We start from the raw sequence: 18206 nt of genomic DNA, 5'->3' as shown, positions 1-18206 counted from the left end.
CTCACCTTGAAGAGCCACAAACAAGCGCAGGATGTCGTTGGCCCCCTCAAAGATGCGGAATATGCGGATGTCTCGAAGGCAGCGCTCCAGGCCTGTCTCACGCATGAAGCCCATGCCTCCGTGGATCTGGATGGCCTCATCCGTCACATACCAGGCACATTCAGACGCCGTCACCTTGGTGCTGGCTGCCTGCATGAGGACATCTGACCTGGCATAGAGGTTGAACCTCCGCCTCGCATGCAAGAGGACTGTGCTTGAAATTCCGGTGCCACGCAATTCTCCACCAAGTTAAAAAAATAATAATAAAGTCATTCAGCGTGCTGATGGAATTGAACAAACAGGTTTGTGGTGCGACCTGATGCAGGTGAACACCTCTAGAAATGCACTCCAGAACAGGATTTGGCCACCCTAGCGTAGTAACTGATCGCAACCTCCTATGAACACTCTGATAAACCCCCACCCTCAGTCCCCAGCAGTTGCGGAGCAATGGACCATAGCGGCAGTCAGATCTATAACGCAGCAGAGAGTGCCAAGAATGTCCGGCTTCAGACAAGCCCCCATTGGAAACTGATCCTGGCAATGCTAGAACCCTAGCTAGTGAGGCTAGTTTAGCAGTGCCGTACGAGGAACTAGCGGGCATGCAATGGGATGTCATAGGGCTCAGTGAGGTTAGGAGGCCGAATGAGGCATATACTGTGCTGAAGGATAGACATGTACTGTTGCAATCGAGGTTTACCCGAGAGGCGCAAACTAGGAGTAGGTTTCCTTGTCAATAAGTATATAGCGGGTAATATAGATAAATTCTATAGTATTAATGAGAGGGTGACAGGCATCGTAATTAGGCTTAATAAGCGATATAAACTGAAGGTTGTACAGGCCTATGCACCTACATGTAGTTATGACCAGGCAGTTGAAAGAAGATGATAGTAGATATTTTTAAAAAAGGGAATATTGTTGGGTTGGTTCATGACTTGGAACAACGTGAAACCACAACAGAAAAGAAGCACTAACACGAGCGCTGACTTATTTCGTGCAAAAATGCAAATATGGAAGGCAAGCAGAAGAATATCACAAAATAGCACAAAATTACTGCTGATATCATTTGTCATAATCTAAAATGGCTATTTCTTCACTCGATAAGTGAAGAAATGGTTCACTCAGACAATGTTCCCCTCTGTCATGAATAACTCTGTCATGAATAACGGCCATAAATGGATCAGCCTTTTCTTCGCTGTCTGATGACAGTTCATTTTTTTCATCAATTAAGTCTTCAATGTTTTGCAACGTTGTCATCTGCAGTTACAAAGTTGTAAGCAGAAGCTTCAACTTTCATAGCCAAATCATCGTCGGACTCTTCAGCAATCGGCATTGCAGACAGTGCTGCTGTGATCCCACATTTGCGAAAGCAATTCGCAACTGTTTGAGGGGTCACCTTGTCCCAGGTCATGGCCAGAAAATAAATTGTGACCAGAAGACTAATCCGCAACTTGTCATATTTACGATCAATTCTCACTAAAACACCCTTGAAATTATGTTTTAGTCGAGAGCAAGCCGTTTTATTCAGACAGCTACAGACAGGCTCACTCCCCAGCCCGTTGCTGATGCACAGAATGTATCCTGAGACGCACCCGACAGACAAATGCTGAGTCTGCCGAACGGAGATGGCCGGCTTCGCACACATTCTGTGGAATTGCAACAAGTACCAGCAAGAAGCTAAGTCTGGGAGGATCCCGCCACGACTGGAAGCAGTCGCAGGGAGCTACAATCAAGAGGAACAACTCTGGGCCATCCAGCAGGTCATCAAGGCGCTGGCCCGGCAGGGAACCAGCGAGCCGGCCACGGCGAGCGGGGACCCAGGCCGCGCGGCCGGTGTCCAGAGGACGACGTAGGCCCCGTCCGGAGCGAGCGCGCGTTCTACTGCAGGTCACAAATAAACATTGTACCAATCCAAATTACGTTCCGGATTACACTGGCGTCAAGCGGTTGCAGGTGGCTAGTCGTTTTCGCAAGAAGGAACATGGTCGTGACATTGCTGAAGGGATGACACGGCTCTTTGCGGCCGAAAATCGGTCTAAAAATCGGATTTTCGATTTCTTCATTTTCGCGGCCCTAAGACGTTTCTGCAACTACCTGCAAATTTTGGTTAAAAAAAACCACCTATTTCCACGTTACAGCGTTCCAAAGTCGCCAATCTGAACTCTTGGCCCTTTAAACTGAGGTCAAATCGCGCCGAGTTTTAATCGGCCGCAGATCGAGAAATATGCGTTCCACCAGCATCATTTTGGTGACGTTCGAAAGATCGTGATTCAAGCTATTCCCATGTCCCGACTGGCATCCGTGAGCGAACACCGGAAGCGGGAAACAAAGGGACGAAATTGCACGAAACGCGTACTGCTATTGGGCTCCGAAAGCATGCGACCCAACGGACCACTTTTGGTTGGCTGCTGGCGTCAACTGCTTGGGGCCTGGCACCATACTGAAAAGGTCGTGCAGTTAGGCCTAGCTGGTTTAGCGGCATTCCGTTGTCTCGACCACGGCGTAGAACGCCGAGTTGCAGCGACTTGCTGTTAGCCTTGGTAATTAAAAAATATGCAAAACATTTTTCGCCGATTTCTCAAAATTGAATTTTGGACACAGTCCTCATTTTGGAGGAGTGATATCTCAGCTTCTATAACAGCTAATGCTATAATTCTTTTTTCCAGAAAGATAAACTCATAAGTTTTGCAGCAACACTGTTTCTTTGCTAAAATTATCAAAATATATCTTGGCAAGTTTGACAAGCAATAACTTTCTTCCAAATCAGCCTAGAATGCTCATTTATTCTTTATTGCTGTCCTTTGTGGTTCTAGATCATAACTTAAAACCATAAATTAAAAGCAAAGTGATTCTAGAAGAGAATAATCTCTTTTTTCTCGTTTTCTCAAAACACCCATTCTTGACTTGTTGCTCATTTGCGGAAACAATATCTCTGCCTTTAATGGAGGTAGAACCATAATTTTTTCAGTGGCATGTAGCTAAAAGTGCAAAGCACACAATGTTAGGAACAGATTTGCAATTTACATTTCAAAAGTTTTTCAGTTTTGCTCTAGATCAGACAGTAGGGCACCCACATTTGGAACAGTGGACTTTGAACTGCTGTAAAATGGCTAATATTTGTTATGTAAAAAAACTGCTCCTAACATTGTATTCCGTATGCTTTCTAGTACCTAGCAAAGTGTCCATGTGAATTTTCTGTAGCGTGGTTATTTTTTCATTGTTTCCGCAAATTATGAACTATTAATTTCATTTATCTTTTGAACTAATTGGTCAACTGGAAAAATGATTACATATTTGAAATCAGTGCAAGAGACTGAATCAGAATACCAAGTTTTATCAAGTTTGGTCAAACATTAATGTCAGTTGTCTGGGGAGAGTGGAGCACTGGTTGACGAAGAGCAAGATTTTTCAATCGTTCGATGCGATTTTGTGATCTAAGCCGATCAGAAACTCTCGACAAAAATCTACAGTTGTCCAAGTTTTGTAAACACAAGGCAAATGTCCAGCCATTCGAAAGCATCTCGGTTGCTTTGCCTCACGGATAATGGTGAGTGCCATTTTCTCAGCATTGCAGCAGAAGAGTATCAGCACTCTTTCTTGACCCTTCACACACAAGCTCTTGCTCGGCTGCAGGTTGAAGAGCACATCAATAGCGAAAATATTGTGCGGTGTGTACCTCGAGGCAAAAGCGAGTCAATCCAGTCGGCAACAGCAGTCCACTTTTTTGCTTTTTCCACAAACAGTTTTGTAAACAAGCCCATGGCACCCTCGATGCAGCCACCCTCGGACGCTTGAAAATTTTCGATGCCAGGAGAAAATGCAACGTCGTTGGCTTTCTCTTGCAGCACTTTGCCGTCCACGTTGACACCGGCTACAGTCACCTCGCGAAACCATGTCAGCAGAACTTCCTCCAGCTTCACATTTACAGCACTCTTTGCTTGCTTGAAGTTGACATCTAAGTGCTGAACCTTCTTCAAAATGACATCACGCTGCCTAACAATATTGCAGAGCGTCGACAGAGCTAGTCCTAGCTCATTCACCAAGTCGAGAAGTTTTCTCTTCGAGATTTTATCAATCTTCTTCAAAATTTTGAGCTTCTCTTTAAAAGGGCCTTCCGCTTCCGAGACATATTGAATAGTCCGGTGCCACCGACCGATCTGCGCATGCCCCAGTCTTTTGGAAGTTGCACCACTGCTATGTTTGTTGCAGTCGACTGTCGGCTGGTCAGCACATGCAACTGCACTCTCTTCAATCTCCGCTCCACAGGAACTCAATGCACATTTCCCATAAGTCCTGCCGAGAAAAATTTGTTGTCATTATTTCACAAATTTACAGTGACTGTTAGATGCAAAGCAAGCATTCTAGGGGCCTCAAATTTATTTTTTGGTTTTTAACCAGTAGCCTCGTTCAGTTGTGAAAAGCTTGTCGGAAATAACCGAGGGTTGCGTACAAAAAACTGTATCCTGATAATTTATGGTTCTGGTGATGGTTGATTGGTGTGTGATAGGCAATGGCGAGGTTAAAAAATTATTGTAATCAATTCATGAATTAAACAAAAGAAAACTGAATGAATTGGATAAAGGGGGGTTCAACGGTGTCAAAATGCTCAGAATGAAAAGCTGATGCATGACGATGCCAATAAAAATTTTAGATTATGTAATTGATCAATTAATTAAGTGAACTAATTGAAAATGAGAAATTGGAAAAAGGGGTTTCAAAGGTGCCAAATTCTCACAATGAAAAGCCAATGCTTGATGATCTAATAAAGAAAATTTAAAGTGTGTATTTGATCAAATAATTGAAATAACAAAAAAAGAAAGAAAATGGGGTTCAAAGGTGCTAAATTGCATAGAACGAAAAGTCAATGCTTGATATACTAATCAAGAAAATTTAGAAGGGGAAAGTGACCAATTATTTATTTCAAATAAAAGAAAAACTGAAAAATTATGAAGATTGGTCAAATACACAAAATGAAAGATAAATGCTTGATGACAATGATGAAAAAAGCGTATATAGTCGAACGACCGATTTTTCAGACCCTCAAGGGGCAGAGATAGCATCCGGAAAGTCAGGCAGTCCGAAAAAACGAATTCACGCAAAAAAAATCACTTTATTTAGCGAGCAGCTTGAAAAAGTGGTCGATATGCCTCTGTGGGGCGCTACGTTGCCGTACAAGTAAGTCGGCTTGCACGTCGGCAAGGGTGACATTCTCGCTGTACACAACCGAAAGCAACATCAGAGCTCGAGTTAGTTCACTGCTAGTTGGGAGAACAGCCTCTGGCTCCTCACTGTCAGAGCCCGAGTCATCATTTTCAAGCACCTGGCAAGCAATATTGTCATCGGTGACTTGAGCGCATAGCTCGCTGTCAGCGCTAGCAAACTGCTCCAGAGTCACTTCCATGGGAACGGCTCCTGCAGTGAGCAAGTGCTCGATAAGGTCAGCACACAAAGATAGCTGATGGGATTCACTAGCGCTATCATTGGATGACGACGACACTTCATCTCTGATTGCGATACCAGCGTGGCGGAAGCAATTCCGTAGTGTCTCCTCGGTCACTGCCTTCCATGTATCGGAAAGCATGCTGAGTGCAGACAAGTCGACACTGTAGGTTTTGTCGGTGTCCATGCATAACACCATGCGGCTAAGCACATGTGACCGATAGAGGTGTTTGAGTGTCCAGATAACACCCGGCTTAATGTCCGGTAGTTGGTGCGGCGATGTAAACAGCACAACACAAAACACGTGAATGGCGACTGCAGTGACTGACGGCTGTGCACGACGGCAGCATGGCAGAGCTGGCATTGGCGGGACGGTGCAGCAAGCGGTGCCTGCTATCGAGGCTATACCGGGTATGCGAGGTTCTGATGGCGTGATCACCTGACGATATGACACGTGGGTTCGAGGTTGCAGAAAACCAAAATGGCAGTGGCCAGAAAAAAAAATGGCACCCGCGTTGTTTGCGCTTGCGGTAGCTCTTGAGTCGCGAATCGAAAGAAAAAGTCCGGAAAATCTAACGAGAAAGGTTTGAAACGTCCAAAATTTTGGTCGGAGTTATACATTGACTTTATGGAGTGCCGTGGTGGTGCCATAGCAAGGTCCGGATTTTCAGGCAGGTCCGAAAAATTTGGCATCCGAAATATCGGTCGGCAACTGTAAGTGACCAACTAAATATTTCGATGATTGCATGAAATGAAAAAGTGCATTTAATGATGTCAGACTGATTTTGACACCTTTAAACCACCTTTTCTAATAACACAAGATTTTCAATTATTTCAATTATTTTTGATCAATTAAAGACTGAATATTTTCTTATTTAGCACCCTCTAGCATTGACTTTTCCTTCCAGGCATTGTGACACCTTTAAACCCTCTTTTTCGAATTTTTATTTTTTTTTCAATTATTTAAGTTAATTAACCAATTACACACTTTAAATTTTCCTAATTAGTATCATCACGCATTGGCATTTATTCCGAACATTTGGACACCTTTAAAGGGGTCGTGAAACGTTTTCCGGAAATTTTGCACGGCTTAGTTAAATGGAATCCTTGTCCTGCATCATATAATATACCTCGATTCGTTTCATCGCCCGCGTTGATTTAATAGCGACCAAAACAGAATTTCGGTTTCCTAGCGCGCGTCCTCCTCAACTCAACAGATACGTCATAGCGCTAAGCCAATGAGAAGCTCCCGTTGCCGGAGCCTGCTGAGCCAAAGTTGACCAAGCTCGGTGTATTTTAGAGGTTCTAATTGTGCCCTACTCTACGCTCACACAGGGTTTTTTAATATGGCTGACGCCTAGGTTCCTCCGTGGGTTCCAGCGTCGCTGTCGCTGCTGTTAAAACATGGTTACATCGTGGGCTTTGAGCCTTACGCCGACGCAACTTTTCGGGTGCCAGGTCGGCGAAGATGGACCCTGCGAGCGACCGGTACAGTAACACTTGTGTCGAGAGGCCGCGGTAATCGCGGCACAACTCCGGCTTGCAGAAGCCCCGACCGGCAGCCTCCCGATTCCAGCCGTTTCGGAACTACGCATTGGTATGTATGTCCGAGTCTTGCAGCCTAGCCTACGTTTGACCGTTGCGAGTGCGCAATCGCTAACCGAAGCTTTCGAACAGGTGCAGCTGCGGGCGGTGCGTGCCGATGCCGACTGCTCTTGAGAGCATCTGGCGAGATGCCGGCGGCGACTACGTAGTTGAAGCAGCCGTCTGGGTGTTACAGATCATCCGCATTTACTCCAAATGCTTCTTGATCATGGACTGCTAGTCGAGAACACAAGGTAAGAACCTTGAGCGAAAGGCGACATAACTTGAACAAGCGGCACCTGTTTTTCATTTTCTCGAGCAAGAAATGCTGTAATGAAATCTATTGCGGAAGGCAGTGTTAATAAAATAAAGCTTCCCCTTTAACGTTACTTACCTGCGATCATCTACACTGTCTACAGTGTTGATATTGCGCCACGTTAGCGCGAACACATCGCTGGTTTTCATATTTTTCTTGTTTTCGTAGAAGGTGCGCATGAGCATGACGTTTCACCATGCAAATTACTGGTTTGCTTAATTCCATGCACTAGTAAATGAGTAAACACGCATCATCTGATAGTGTGAACTTGCTAAATGGAAAGGGCATGCACATTGATGTGAAGTAACGAGGGGGGGAGGGGGGGGGGGACGCTGTCCGGACACATTTGCTTGTTTTATTAGCCAGGTATGACCTTCAGCAAGTGCAGCACTTCAAAACATAAATACATAAGGAATGCCACAAGAAATGCAGTAAATAAGTACAAAAGCAATCTCATTTCGGAGGACTCTGTGCTAAGTGAAATTGCATGCAGTGAAGTAGCCTGTCTCCTGCGGAAGCTGTGGGAAAATGCACTAAAAAACGACACAGAAAAGAAAAACACACAGAGCAGGACTGGCTTCTGCAGACGATCACTAACTAGCCCGACAACTCTTGTTATAGCCTGTCTCCACTTGCTGCCAGAACAATCACCATACCAGCACTCAAAGTTTTATTTGCTAGTTTTTTTTTTTACCCACTTGCATTAGGTGAGTGTTGTATAGTGTGCAAATATAATTAAAAAAATTGACTTCACTGATACCATCAACACCTGCACACAGTAAACCTCTCCAAAATGCTTTGACACTGACATTTTACATGTGCTGAAATGTAACAACCAAAAAAAAAAAAAAAAAAAGAAAGACGTTCTCCCAAAGGCCAGTACACCGAAACTTCCACAGTTTGAGTAAGTGTTGGAAATTTTACAGTTAGCAAATGAAGTTATAGAGTAGTTTTGCGGCACTTGCAGAAAGTTTGGCACGTGCCGTGTTGTGGGAAAACAACTGAGAGCTGTTCACAGAAGTGCACTTGTAGTTTATGGCTCCTTCGAATAGAATGACTCCATGCACAGAGCTGCTTAATGCATAAGTCGCATACTTAACATCTTCGTGCTATGCGGATGATATCAGCGTGGACATTGACATCGGCCACAACACTAGTATAGAGGGTGTAAGACGACTACCAGATTTTGTCAGTCAAAAGCTGCATTGCCTTCAGGCATTATTTTGCTGCAGCAGCAAATTGTGATTGCACTGGAGTTCTAATATTGGGTGGGTCTCATTCTCTCTCAATCACCTGCAGCAGAATTCAAAGTTTGCCATACTTCCAGGGAGAATAAATTGACAGTGAAAGTTACACTGTACAGCTTCTGTTAGACGGGAATTAATTGTACAGATGCATGAATAACTTTCAAATTTGTAAAAGATCTAAATCATATTTTCATTTTGCTATGCTGAAAAGTGAATATTGCTTTTTCTCTTGTCAACAGGAGGCACCACTACATCTGCTACAGCCAGCTTGCGCACTGGCTTTGGGGATGCCTCGGCAGACATCACAGTAAAGTCCTCCCTATTTGTAATGCAAGCCAAATAAGGGAAAGGTTTCCATCTGACAGTTACACTGGTTTCCAGTTTGTGCAAGGTTTGTAGAGTCATCACCTTATTCATTCTGAAACAAGCTGGAAAATATGAGAAGAGAGAATTGCAGGACAGCTGGACTAATAACTGGAATTTTGCTAAAGGATAGAGGCAAAAGAAGACTTGTACAGAGATGCACATGTAAAAAAGGCCCCAAAAGACTGTTGACCGATTTCTTAGCCACACACACACGTCCTTAGCCTTTGCAGTATAGTGTGCCTTTGGACTTGGATCTGTGGCTTCCCTTTTGTAACGAGTGGTTCTTGACCATAAGGAATTTGCTTTTTTTAGATTTTGATTTTTTAGACCCTTTCTGCTTTCCACGCTTTCACTGCTTTGGGGGTTTTTCGTGCACGTGCATTTCTGTGCGAATCTTCTTTTGCCTCTTTCCTTCAGTAACATTTCAGTTGTTAGTCAAACTTTGTCTTGTGCTCCTCTCACGTGTTTCGTCTTCTGGCTGGTTTTAAGATGAATCAGTACCAACTCATCCAGTTGTTAGTCTTGTTGATATCACTAGCCTGACTGCACCCACTGCTGGGCAAATGCTTCTCCCATATCCATCCGAATAACCCGATCCTTTGCCAGGTGCATGATTCTCGCAAACTTCCTAATTTCATCTGCTTGCCCGAGTTTCTGCCGCCCCCTGCTAAACTTGCCTTCCCTTGGAATCTAAAAGACATATATAGGCTCACTTAGAATGAATTTTGTGTACTCACTCCCCTCCTTTACCTTTGACGGGTAGAATTTTTCTTCTTTTGGAACTGACCGCAGATACATCAGCTGCATCCATATGATCCCCGCAGACTTCCTAATCTCATCTGTCTGCCCGAATTTCTGCCGCCCCCTGCTACGCTTGCCTTCCCCTGGAATCTACAAGACATATATAGGCTCACTTAGAATGAATTTTGTGTGCTCACTCCCCACCTATACCTTTGATGGGTGGAATTTTTTTTAGCACTGACCGCAAATGCATCATAATTGTGCAGTTGTGTATATACCTGCTTGTATAGATGTCTCTCCCATATAACCCGATCCTCTGTCAGCTGCATCCATCTGATCCCCGCAAACTTTTTATCTGCCTGCCTGAGTTTCTGCTGCCCCCTGCTATACTTGCCTTCCCTTGGAATCTACAAGACATATATAGGCTCACTTAGAATGAATTTTGTGTACTCAATCTCTAACTATACCTTTGTCGGATGCATTTTTTTTTTATTTAGCACTGACCTCAACACATCATGATTGTGAAGCTGTATATACACATTGTATATTTAGGAGAGAGGAAGACAGCAAAGAAGCGTGAATAAAAGATGTTTTGCTCTAGGTCAACTTCCTTCTAGCCTAAAAATTTTGTATGCACTGATGAACCTGCGGCCAACCAATAAATTATTTTGAAAGCAACATGTCTCTAACAATCATTTGGTAACATTAGATAATGCCCAAATGTACTACAAAGTGGTGGTCCTTGTGGCACTGACAAACCTAGATTTTCTAGTTGCCGCGTTCACCTTTACACGGCCTCGAAAAATAGTAGCTCATGGGGAATAGAAAAATCAAACCGTTTTCTGCAAAAGCTGCTTTGAAAGGTGGCCACTGTTTTCAGCATTTTGCAGTCTCATTCAGAAGCAAGCCAACATAATCTGCAATCTGTAGACATGCATACAATAATATGTGCCTTATACTTTGAAATGTACCAGACTTTAACCAGTCATAAAACAGCGTGCTGAAAAGGTATGTATAGTAAAGCCTCCTTCGTTGATGATACCCGTAGTTTGCATGAAAACATATGCACTAGAACCTGCATGACGTTGAGTTAATTGGCCTGCTGGTTGAATATGCCACCAAAATGCTGGTAATACAATGAACTTTGGCGGTGCTGGGGTCAAGTCTAGAAATATAAAGTTGGGATGATTTAATTGTGAAACCTTGCTGCTGAATTCACTGCAGGCTAGAATGTAACAAGATTAAAGGGCAGCTGTAGACGTAAGGGCAGTCCACATTGTCACGGCATCTTATGCGTCCTAGTACACATATCTACATACCGTGCATGTTTTGCTAGTAAACAATGTAACCACAGATTTGCGAAGCTCCAAGAATGCTACACTGATGCTGTCTGAGTAGCTGCTTGTGTCGCTGAATATTGTGAAAGCCTTTTGATGGAACGAAAACTGCTTGGTGAATACTTATGCAGAGTGAGGTTGGTCAGGAGCGCAGGTGATATGTACACCCTCGCAATTTAACCATACAAGCACAGACTGTATGATACTCATACAAATTGAAAAATATAAGGGAAGGAATTGAACTGAAGACTTTGCGGTTCGACAGTCCAAACTTCTACTACATGTGCTTTGGGCTGAGTGTGCTAGCCCGCCTGCAATCTGATTGCCCGAGCCAGGAAAATGGTACACACCCATATGAGCACCACTCCCAGTACTCTTTAACATGTACATAGAAGTGCAGGTGCTTGGGATAAACCTTGGCTGCCGCAATGCACCTCAAACAATGGCATGTTAGCCAGAATAGCAGGTTGGGCTTGTTGGTTTTCCATCCTGAGGTAACAGCGCAAAATGTGGACGGGAGCACAAGACGAGAAGACGATGAGACATTGTGTCGTCTTCTCGTCTTGTGCTCCCATCCACGTTTTGTGCTGTTACTTCAGAATGTCACGTGCCTGCCCAATATCTACATAATTGTCACACGAACCACTTTGTGTGTATTTACGTATACTTGCACAACACCATTGCCACCCACTGATGATGAGCAGCTGAACAGCAGTTTTTCACGTACACTCCGCTGCCATTAATTACAAATGCTATCACGCTACGACTTCCCATACCACCCCACCCAACCTCTGTGTGTAATGACTCAACCTTTGGTGAGTTTGCATGTTCTCGGGATACTGGAGAAATCCAAGATATCAATTAGTAGATTCAAGCAACTTAATCTGACATACATCTGGTGAGAATATTACAACTCTATCCATGTATACACAGATCTGTATCACCGCAAGCGTCGCCTACAATTGTGGTGATGCCGCTCAGAACATTACTCATCTTTTTTTTAAGGGCATAGTTCTCCACAAACCGCTGCTGAGCTTGTGGCCCCTTGGTAAGAGGCTTTCCACATCTGTGGGAAACCACTTTAGAAGTGGTGTGAATTCACAGTTTCAAAGCCTGCATTACAAATTTTTGGAAGTTTTCAACACCACACCCTTACCAGCCTTTGGCACTACACATCACTGAGTTCCTTATATCTACTTGTGCTCAAGGCCACAAGGTAGTGCTTTAGTGGATCCATACCCACTTGCCAATTATATGCCATTATGCATGCTTTCTCCATAGACTGCATCTAAATGTGGTTTCACACACAAATATTTATACTTAATTGGACAGGCGGACTGCCCAGAATGTTCCACATGTGACATTACGGAGACTCTGGAGCGTGTACTAGTGGTGTGTCCCAGTATATGCGTGCAAAACAATAACTCGAGTTACTTCTTTGAAGTGTTTTGGCAACAGGCCTCTCTCAGAGGACTTATTGGCCGGTTGGCCAGAAATGGAAAGCTCTACAGGCAGTGCAGGCTTTCTGCTGCTTCTTGCATGACACAGGACTTGACTCGTGACTGTGGTGCAAGTTACTATTCCTGTATATATTTTAATCAAGTCATGACCCTCTTTGTTCTTCTCTTTCTGTAGCAGGTCAGATATTATACTTTTAAGCCAATCTATCCGCCTTTCCAATCAATAACACTTGCGTGAATGCATTTCTCCTGGATGGTTGATCTGGTAATCACACCATCGTAATGCAAGGACATGGGGCGTATGAGCTTTTGAGGTGAACAATTTTTACCCTAGAAATGTCTTTTAAATGATGTGAAGGATTCTGTATATATTTTAATCAAGTCACGACCCTCTTTGTTCTTCTCTTTCTGTAGCAGGTCAGATATTAAACTTTTAAGCCAATCTATCCGCCTTTCCAATCAATAACACTTGCGTGAATGCATTTCTCCTGGATGGCTGATCTGGTAATCACACCATCGTAATGCAAGGACATGGGGCGTATGAGCTTTTGAGGTGAACAATTTTTACCCTAGAAATGTCTTTTAAATGATGTGAAGGATTCTGAGCTCTGCTCAACATGATCCTCCTCTTTGGAGTCTTCATCAGGTTCTATGGGACTAGATGAGTGCTGTGGAAAGAACGTGATCGAAGTGGAACCAAGGGGCCTGTTCTGGGTGGTACGATATGCTGGTAGGGGCACCTGTTGTGCTGGCCTCACGGTATCGTTCAAAATAAAAAAAAATCCAAAATGCGCATATTACTGCTATGAGGGCAATCTGGCAGGAAACAATCAAATAGAACTGGTGGCTTCTGCGAGTCGAGTAGTTCTCAAATAAGCATATCTGTAAGGCTACAAATCGCAACTACGTTTACTGCCTTTATCACGCGACCTACACTTTTTTTTTGCCAATGCACTGGGCCAGCGGTTTTGCGTCGGTACGACGCATCGTTTGAGGTGAGCTTCCTTCGTTTCCGGTCCATGCCGAGGCTTCGAATGACGCCGAGGTTCATTTAGGACTTCCAGTAGAAAGTAGTACGAACACATGAACCCAATCGGTGTGCCAAAACTTGTGAAAGCGAACGTTACTTCCACTCGGAGAAGCCGTGCTGCAATCGATCGCGACGTACACGGTTGGCATAGCGAGCACTCAAACCCGCACAACACGCCTAAACCCAGAACCTAACGGTGACAGGAAAAATAGGCGAAGTCTGAGCACTGTAGACGTTGTAGGAAGTATGCTTCCTCTTTTTTTTTTTCTTCTTTTCTTTTCTTTTTCTTTTTTTTTTTTTGAGAAAGGTTACGAGAGAGGCGTCGGGAAGGTGGGGGAGCAAAGCTGCGACAACGCGTAGGGTGAAAGGGCCACCCAAGTACATTGTAGCAACCTTTTTTTTTTTTTTTTTTCAGTTTCCGGCTTTCCGTGTAGTGCCATAGTTCAGGTCATCCGGCCGAAATAAAGGAAGCGAAGCTCGACACGCTATTCTCAGTGATGCAGCGCGGAGGCGAGCAACTAATATACGAGTACGCGCCGCGGCGCCCGCTCCTGAAACACTCCACCCACCACTCGGATTGAACACACTTGTCGATTTCTTTGACCTGGAACCGTATTTAGATCGTATCTTTAATGACGCCAAGAATAATAATAAAAAAAAATTACAGCAGCGGCCGCACAACCAAGTTGTACCGGTGGTATGAGACTGCTCAAGACGTTGTGCTCCATCACGAATGTTCACAAAAAAAGAAAAAGAAAATAACAACAACAAATTAGATTGGAACCATTGTCATTTGGAGTACCCGGCGGAGCGAGGTATAGCCGTCGTTACCGAAAATCTGAACTTGAGCGTCACCTCTCGCTCTGTTCCAGAGCGCAGCGAGAAGCAGACACCACCCGTAAAGTGAGCTTTACCACCCGTCCTGCTCCGCCACCGCCGCCGACCATGCGTCACGTGACAGTATTGTTGAAGAAATGCGTTTGCGTGAGCGAATAATTGATATAATAGATTTTTATTTGCTAACTTTAACAGCAACCTATTATTGTATGGGAAATAATGATTATATCTGCGTTTCCAAACGGCTAAACATGACGTAGGCGAGTACTTCTAATTCCGGCCTACAGGGTCGCATGGTCGCTTCAGGAACGCAAAAATGCTTTGATTTCAGAATGGTATTATTAAATGCAGAAGCAATATTTCGACGAGATATTTTGGAATAGGCATACCTAATGTTTACTGAAGCAAGGAAAATTGCAACTGGGCTGCTACATTTTCGTTTCACGACCCCTTTAAACCTCCTTTTTCTAATTCTTCATTTTTGAAATATTTCAATTACTTAGTTGATCAATTACACACTCTAAATTTTGTTCTTTTGTAAGAGAAGGTTTAATCTATACGTCGAGGTCGGCAAGGAAGCGCATGATGATCAAACCAGCATGATGATCTGCGCGATCACAATTCCACAGACTGCTTCCTCTTCATCAGCGCCCAGCCAAAAGGGCTCATCTTCTTCACAATGCCCCCCAGAGAAAAAGGAGCCATCCTGGCGACTTAAGGGGACGAAGGTACAATTGGATCGTAGAACGGCTTAAGACGCTGCACACGTACAGTCTCGCGGCCACGGCGTCGCAAATCAGAAGATGGCATAAGCGGCTCAACAATATAGTTCACTGGTGAAGTGCGCTCAACGACACGGTAGGGCCCGTGATACTTGGATATCAGTTTTGATGAGAGGCCTGAGCTGCCGGATGGAACCCATAGCCACACAAGTGAGCCGGGCTCGAAGTGTGGTGCATTCTCCTGATCGGTGTCATGGCGATATTTTTGGCGCCACTGAGAGTCGGTCGTAAACGTGCGGGCAATCTGGCGGCATTCTTCGGCATACTTGGCAGCTTCTGTCACTGTAGTGTATTCTGATGCGTCAGGGTTGTAGGGGAGGACAGTATCAAGGGGAGCAGATGGATGCCGACCGTAAAGCAAAAAGAACAGAGAGAAACCCGTGCTAGATTGCATAGAAGTATTGTACGCATAGGTGATATAAGGATGGACAATGTCCCAGTTCGTGTGGTTGGATACGACATACTTCGCGAGCATGTCACCGAGGGTGCGATTAAATCGTTCAACAAGGTCGTTCGTTCGCGGGTGGTAAGCGGTGCAAGTCCGGTGAATGATTTTGCACTGATCGAGCAGGGCTTGAACGACTTCGGATAAGAAGGCACGGCCTCTGTCGCTGAGCAATTCACGAGGAGCACCGTGACGGAGAACAAAGTTCTTCAATAAGAAACCGGCCACATCTCGGGCTGTTGCAGCTGGGAGCGCGGCGGTTTCGACATATCGCGTCAGGTGGTCGACGGCGACAATGACCCAGCGATTGCCATCGGGTGTGTACAGAAGAGGGCCATATAGGTCAATTCCAATGCGATCGAAGGGTCTAAGCGGGCATGTGAGAGGCTGTAACTCACCAGCCGAATGGGGAGAGGCAGGTTTGCAGCGTTGGCACGTCAGGCACGATCGAACGTACCCGAGCACCGAGTTGTACATACCGCGCCAATAATAACGAAGACGGATTCGTGTGTACGTCTTGAAAACTCCGGCGTGTCCGCACTGTGGATCGGCATGAAAAGCTGTACATATTTGAGTCCGTAAATGGCGCGGAATCACGAGGAGCCATTTCCGTCCACTTGAGCTGTAGTTGCGCCGGTAAAGGAGGTTATCCCGAATCTCATAGTGGGAAGCTTGGCGGCGAAGGGTGCGTGAAGGAGTAATCGCTGATTGGTTTGAAAGGTAGTCAATAAGAGAGGCGATCCATGGATCCTTCCGTTGTTCGGCAGGCATGTCACTGATGTCAATCGAAGATGCCTCGGAGTCTAAGACGGAGAGGCTGATAAGGTCGGCTGGAAGCGGTGAGCGAGATAAAGCGTCGGCGTCTTTATGTTTGCGACCAGATCGGTAAATAACGCGGATATCGTATTCTTGCAAACCCAGAGCCCACCGTGCCAAGCGGCCGGATGGGTTCTTGAGCGATGAAAGCCAGCATAGGGCATGATGGTCCGTGACTACGTCAAAAGAACAGCCGTAAAGGTAGGGGCGAAATTTTGTGATTGCCCAGACAATGGCCAAGCACTCCTTTTCCGTTACAGAGTAGTTTGCTTCGGCTTTGGTGAGAGTACGGCTGGCGTAAGCGACTACGTACTCACCGAAGCCAGAGGGGCGCTGAGCAAGCAGAGCTCCGAGGCAGACACCACTCGCATCTGCGTGCACTTCGGTTGGCGCCTGGGGGTCAAAATGGCGTAGGATAGGTGGGGCTGTGAGGAGGCGGCACAAGGTGTTGTAGGCGTCGTCGCATGCTGATGACCACAGCGAAATGTCTCGAGTTATTGCCGAGGAGCTCAGTCAGCGGGGCGACAATGGAAGCAAAGTTCCGTATAAAGCGCCGAAAGTATGAGCACAAACCCAAAAAACTCCTCAGTTGCTTGATGGTAGTAGGTTTCGGGAAGGCAGACACAGCTCGAAGTTTGGCAGGATCAGGACGGATACCATCTTTGGACACAACGTGGCGCAAAATGGTCAGCTCACGAGCAGCGAAATGACACTTCTTCAAGTTGAGCTGCAGACCGGCGTTTGCAAGACATGTCAAGACCTGCTTCAGTCGAGAGAGATGGGTCGCAAAGTCCGGCGAGAACACCACGATGTCGTCAAGGTAACAGAGGCATGTCTTCCATTTTAGGCCATGCAGAATTGTATCCATCATACGCTCAAATGTAGCAGGAGCATTGCAGAGACCGAACGGCATGACGGTAAAATCAAAGAGGCCATCGGGGGTGACAAATGCGGTTTTAGGGCGATCTTCCGCAGCCATGGGCACCTGCCAGTAACCGGATCATAAATCAAGGGAAGAAAAAAGTTCAGCACCTTGTAAGCAGTCCAATGCATCATCTATACGCGGAAGAGGGTAGACGTCTTTCCCCGTGATTTTGTTTAGGCGACGGTAGTCAACGCAGAAGCGAATAGAACCGTCTTTCTTCCACACTAGGACAACAGGGGAGGACCAGGGACTACTAGAAGGCTCAATCACTCCATTCTGTAACATTGTTTGAACTTGGCCTTCAATAACTCAGCGCTCAGTGGCCGACACTCGATAGGGGCGCTGACGCAGAGGAGCATGGGAACCGGTGTCAATGTGGTGGGCAACAGTTGATGTGCGGCTCAAAGCAGGCTGGTGAGAGTCGAATGAAGAACGGAACTGATGAAGCAGCGCGAGAAGTTCAGAGCGTTGAGGTTCAGAAAGACTGGCATCGATGGAGCGGAGGAAAACGTCGGCAGAAGACTGGTCCAGCGCAAGAACAGGTGGTGTAAGTGCAGCCAAGTCAGAGGGCTGTGAAGCGGGTTTTTCGTCACCAGGGAGAATAGAATCAATGAGCTGGATGGTGCCGAGGCATTCACCGCGACACAAGGATACGGGAAATGAGAACGGATTACAAATCCAGAGCCCGGTGAGGCCAGCTGACACAGAAAGTAGGGCGTACAGCAGGAGAAGATTTTTGCGGCTTATAGAAAGATAGGCGATGGGATGAAAAGTACATCAGTACGACGGGAAAAAGCATGAGCGGTGGGCACAAGAACGAAAGAGCACACAGGGAGATCAGTAGC

General features: G+C 45.4%; 1 protein-coding gene and 1 long non-coding RNA gene across 2 annotated transcripts in view; one reads left to right on the top strand and one right to left on the bottom strand.

Moving 5' to 3' along the window:
* Positions 1-18206, bottom strand: part of LOC146201388 (very long-chain specific acyl-CoA dehydrogenase, mitochondrial-like) — a 131655-nt gene that overhangs the window by 25719 nt on the left and 87730 nt on the right. Inside the window, exon 10 of the mRNA XM_084595812.1 lies at positions 6-189. Coding sequence (XP_084451938.1) covers positions 6-189 — 184 coding nt within the window. The remainder of the gene's footprint in view (positions 1-5; positions 190-18206) is intronic.
* Positions 6527-10027, top strand: LOC146201389 (uncharacterized). Its single transcript, XR_014705332.1, has 3 exons — positions 6527-7072; positions 7153-7313; positions 8862-10027. It is a non-coding gene; the product is annotated as an uncharacterized LOC146201389 (long non-coding RNA).

Source organism: Amblyomma maculatum, chromosome 2 (assembly GCF_055883805.1).
Source record: "Amblyomma maculatum isolate TAMU_Amacu chromosome 2, ASM5588380v1, whole genome shotgun sequence".
In the NCBI taxonomy this organism is placed as follows: Eukaryota; Metazoa; Arthropoda; class Arachnida; order Ixodida; family Ixodidae; genus Amblyomma; species Amblyomma maculatum.
The sequence above is the reverse complement of the archived record's forward strand: the minus strand, read 5'-3'. Positions and strand labels throughout refer to the sequence as shown.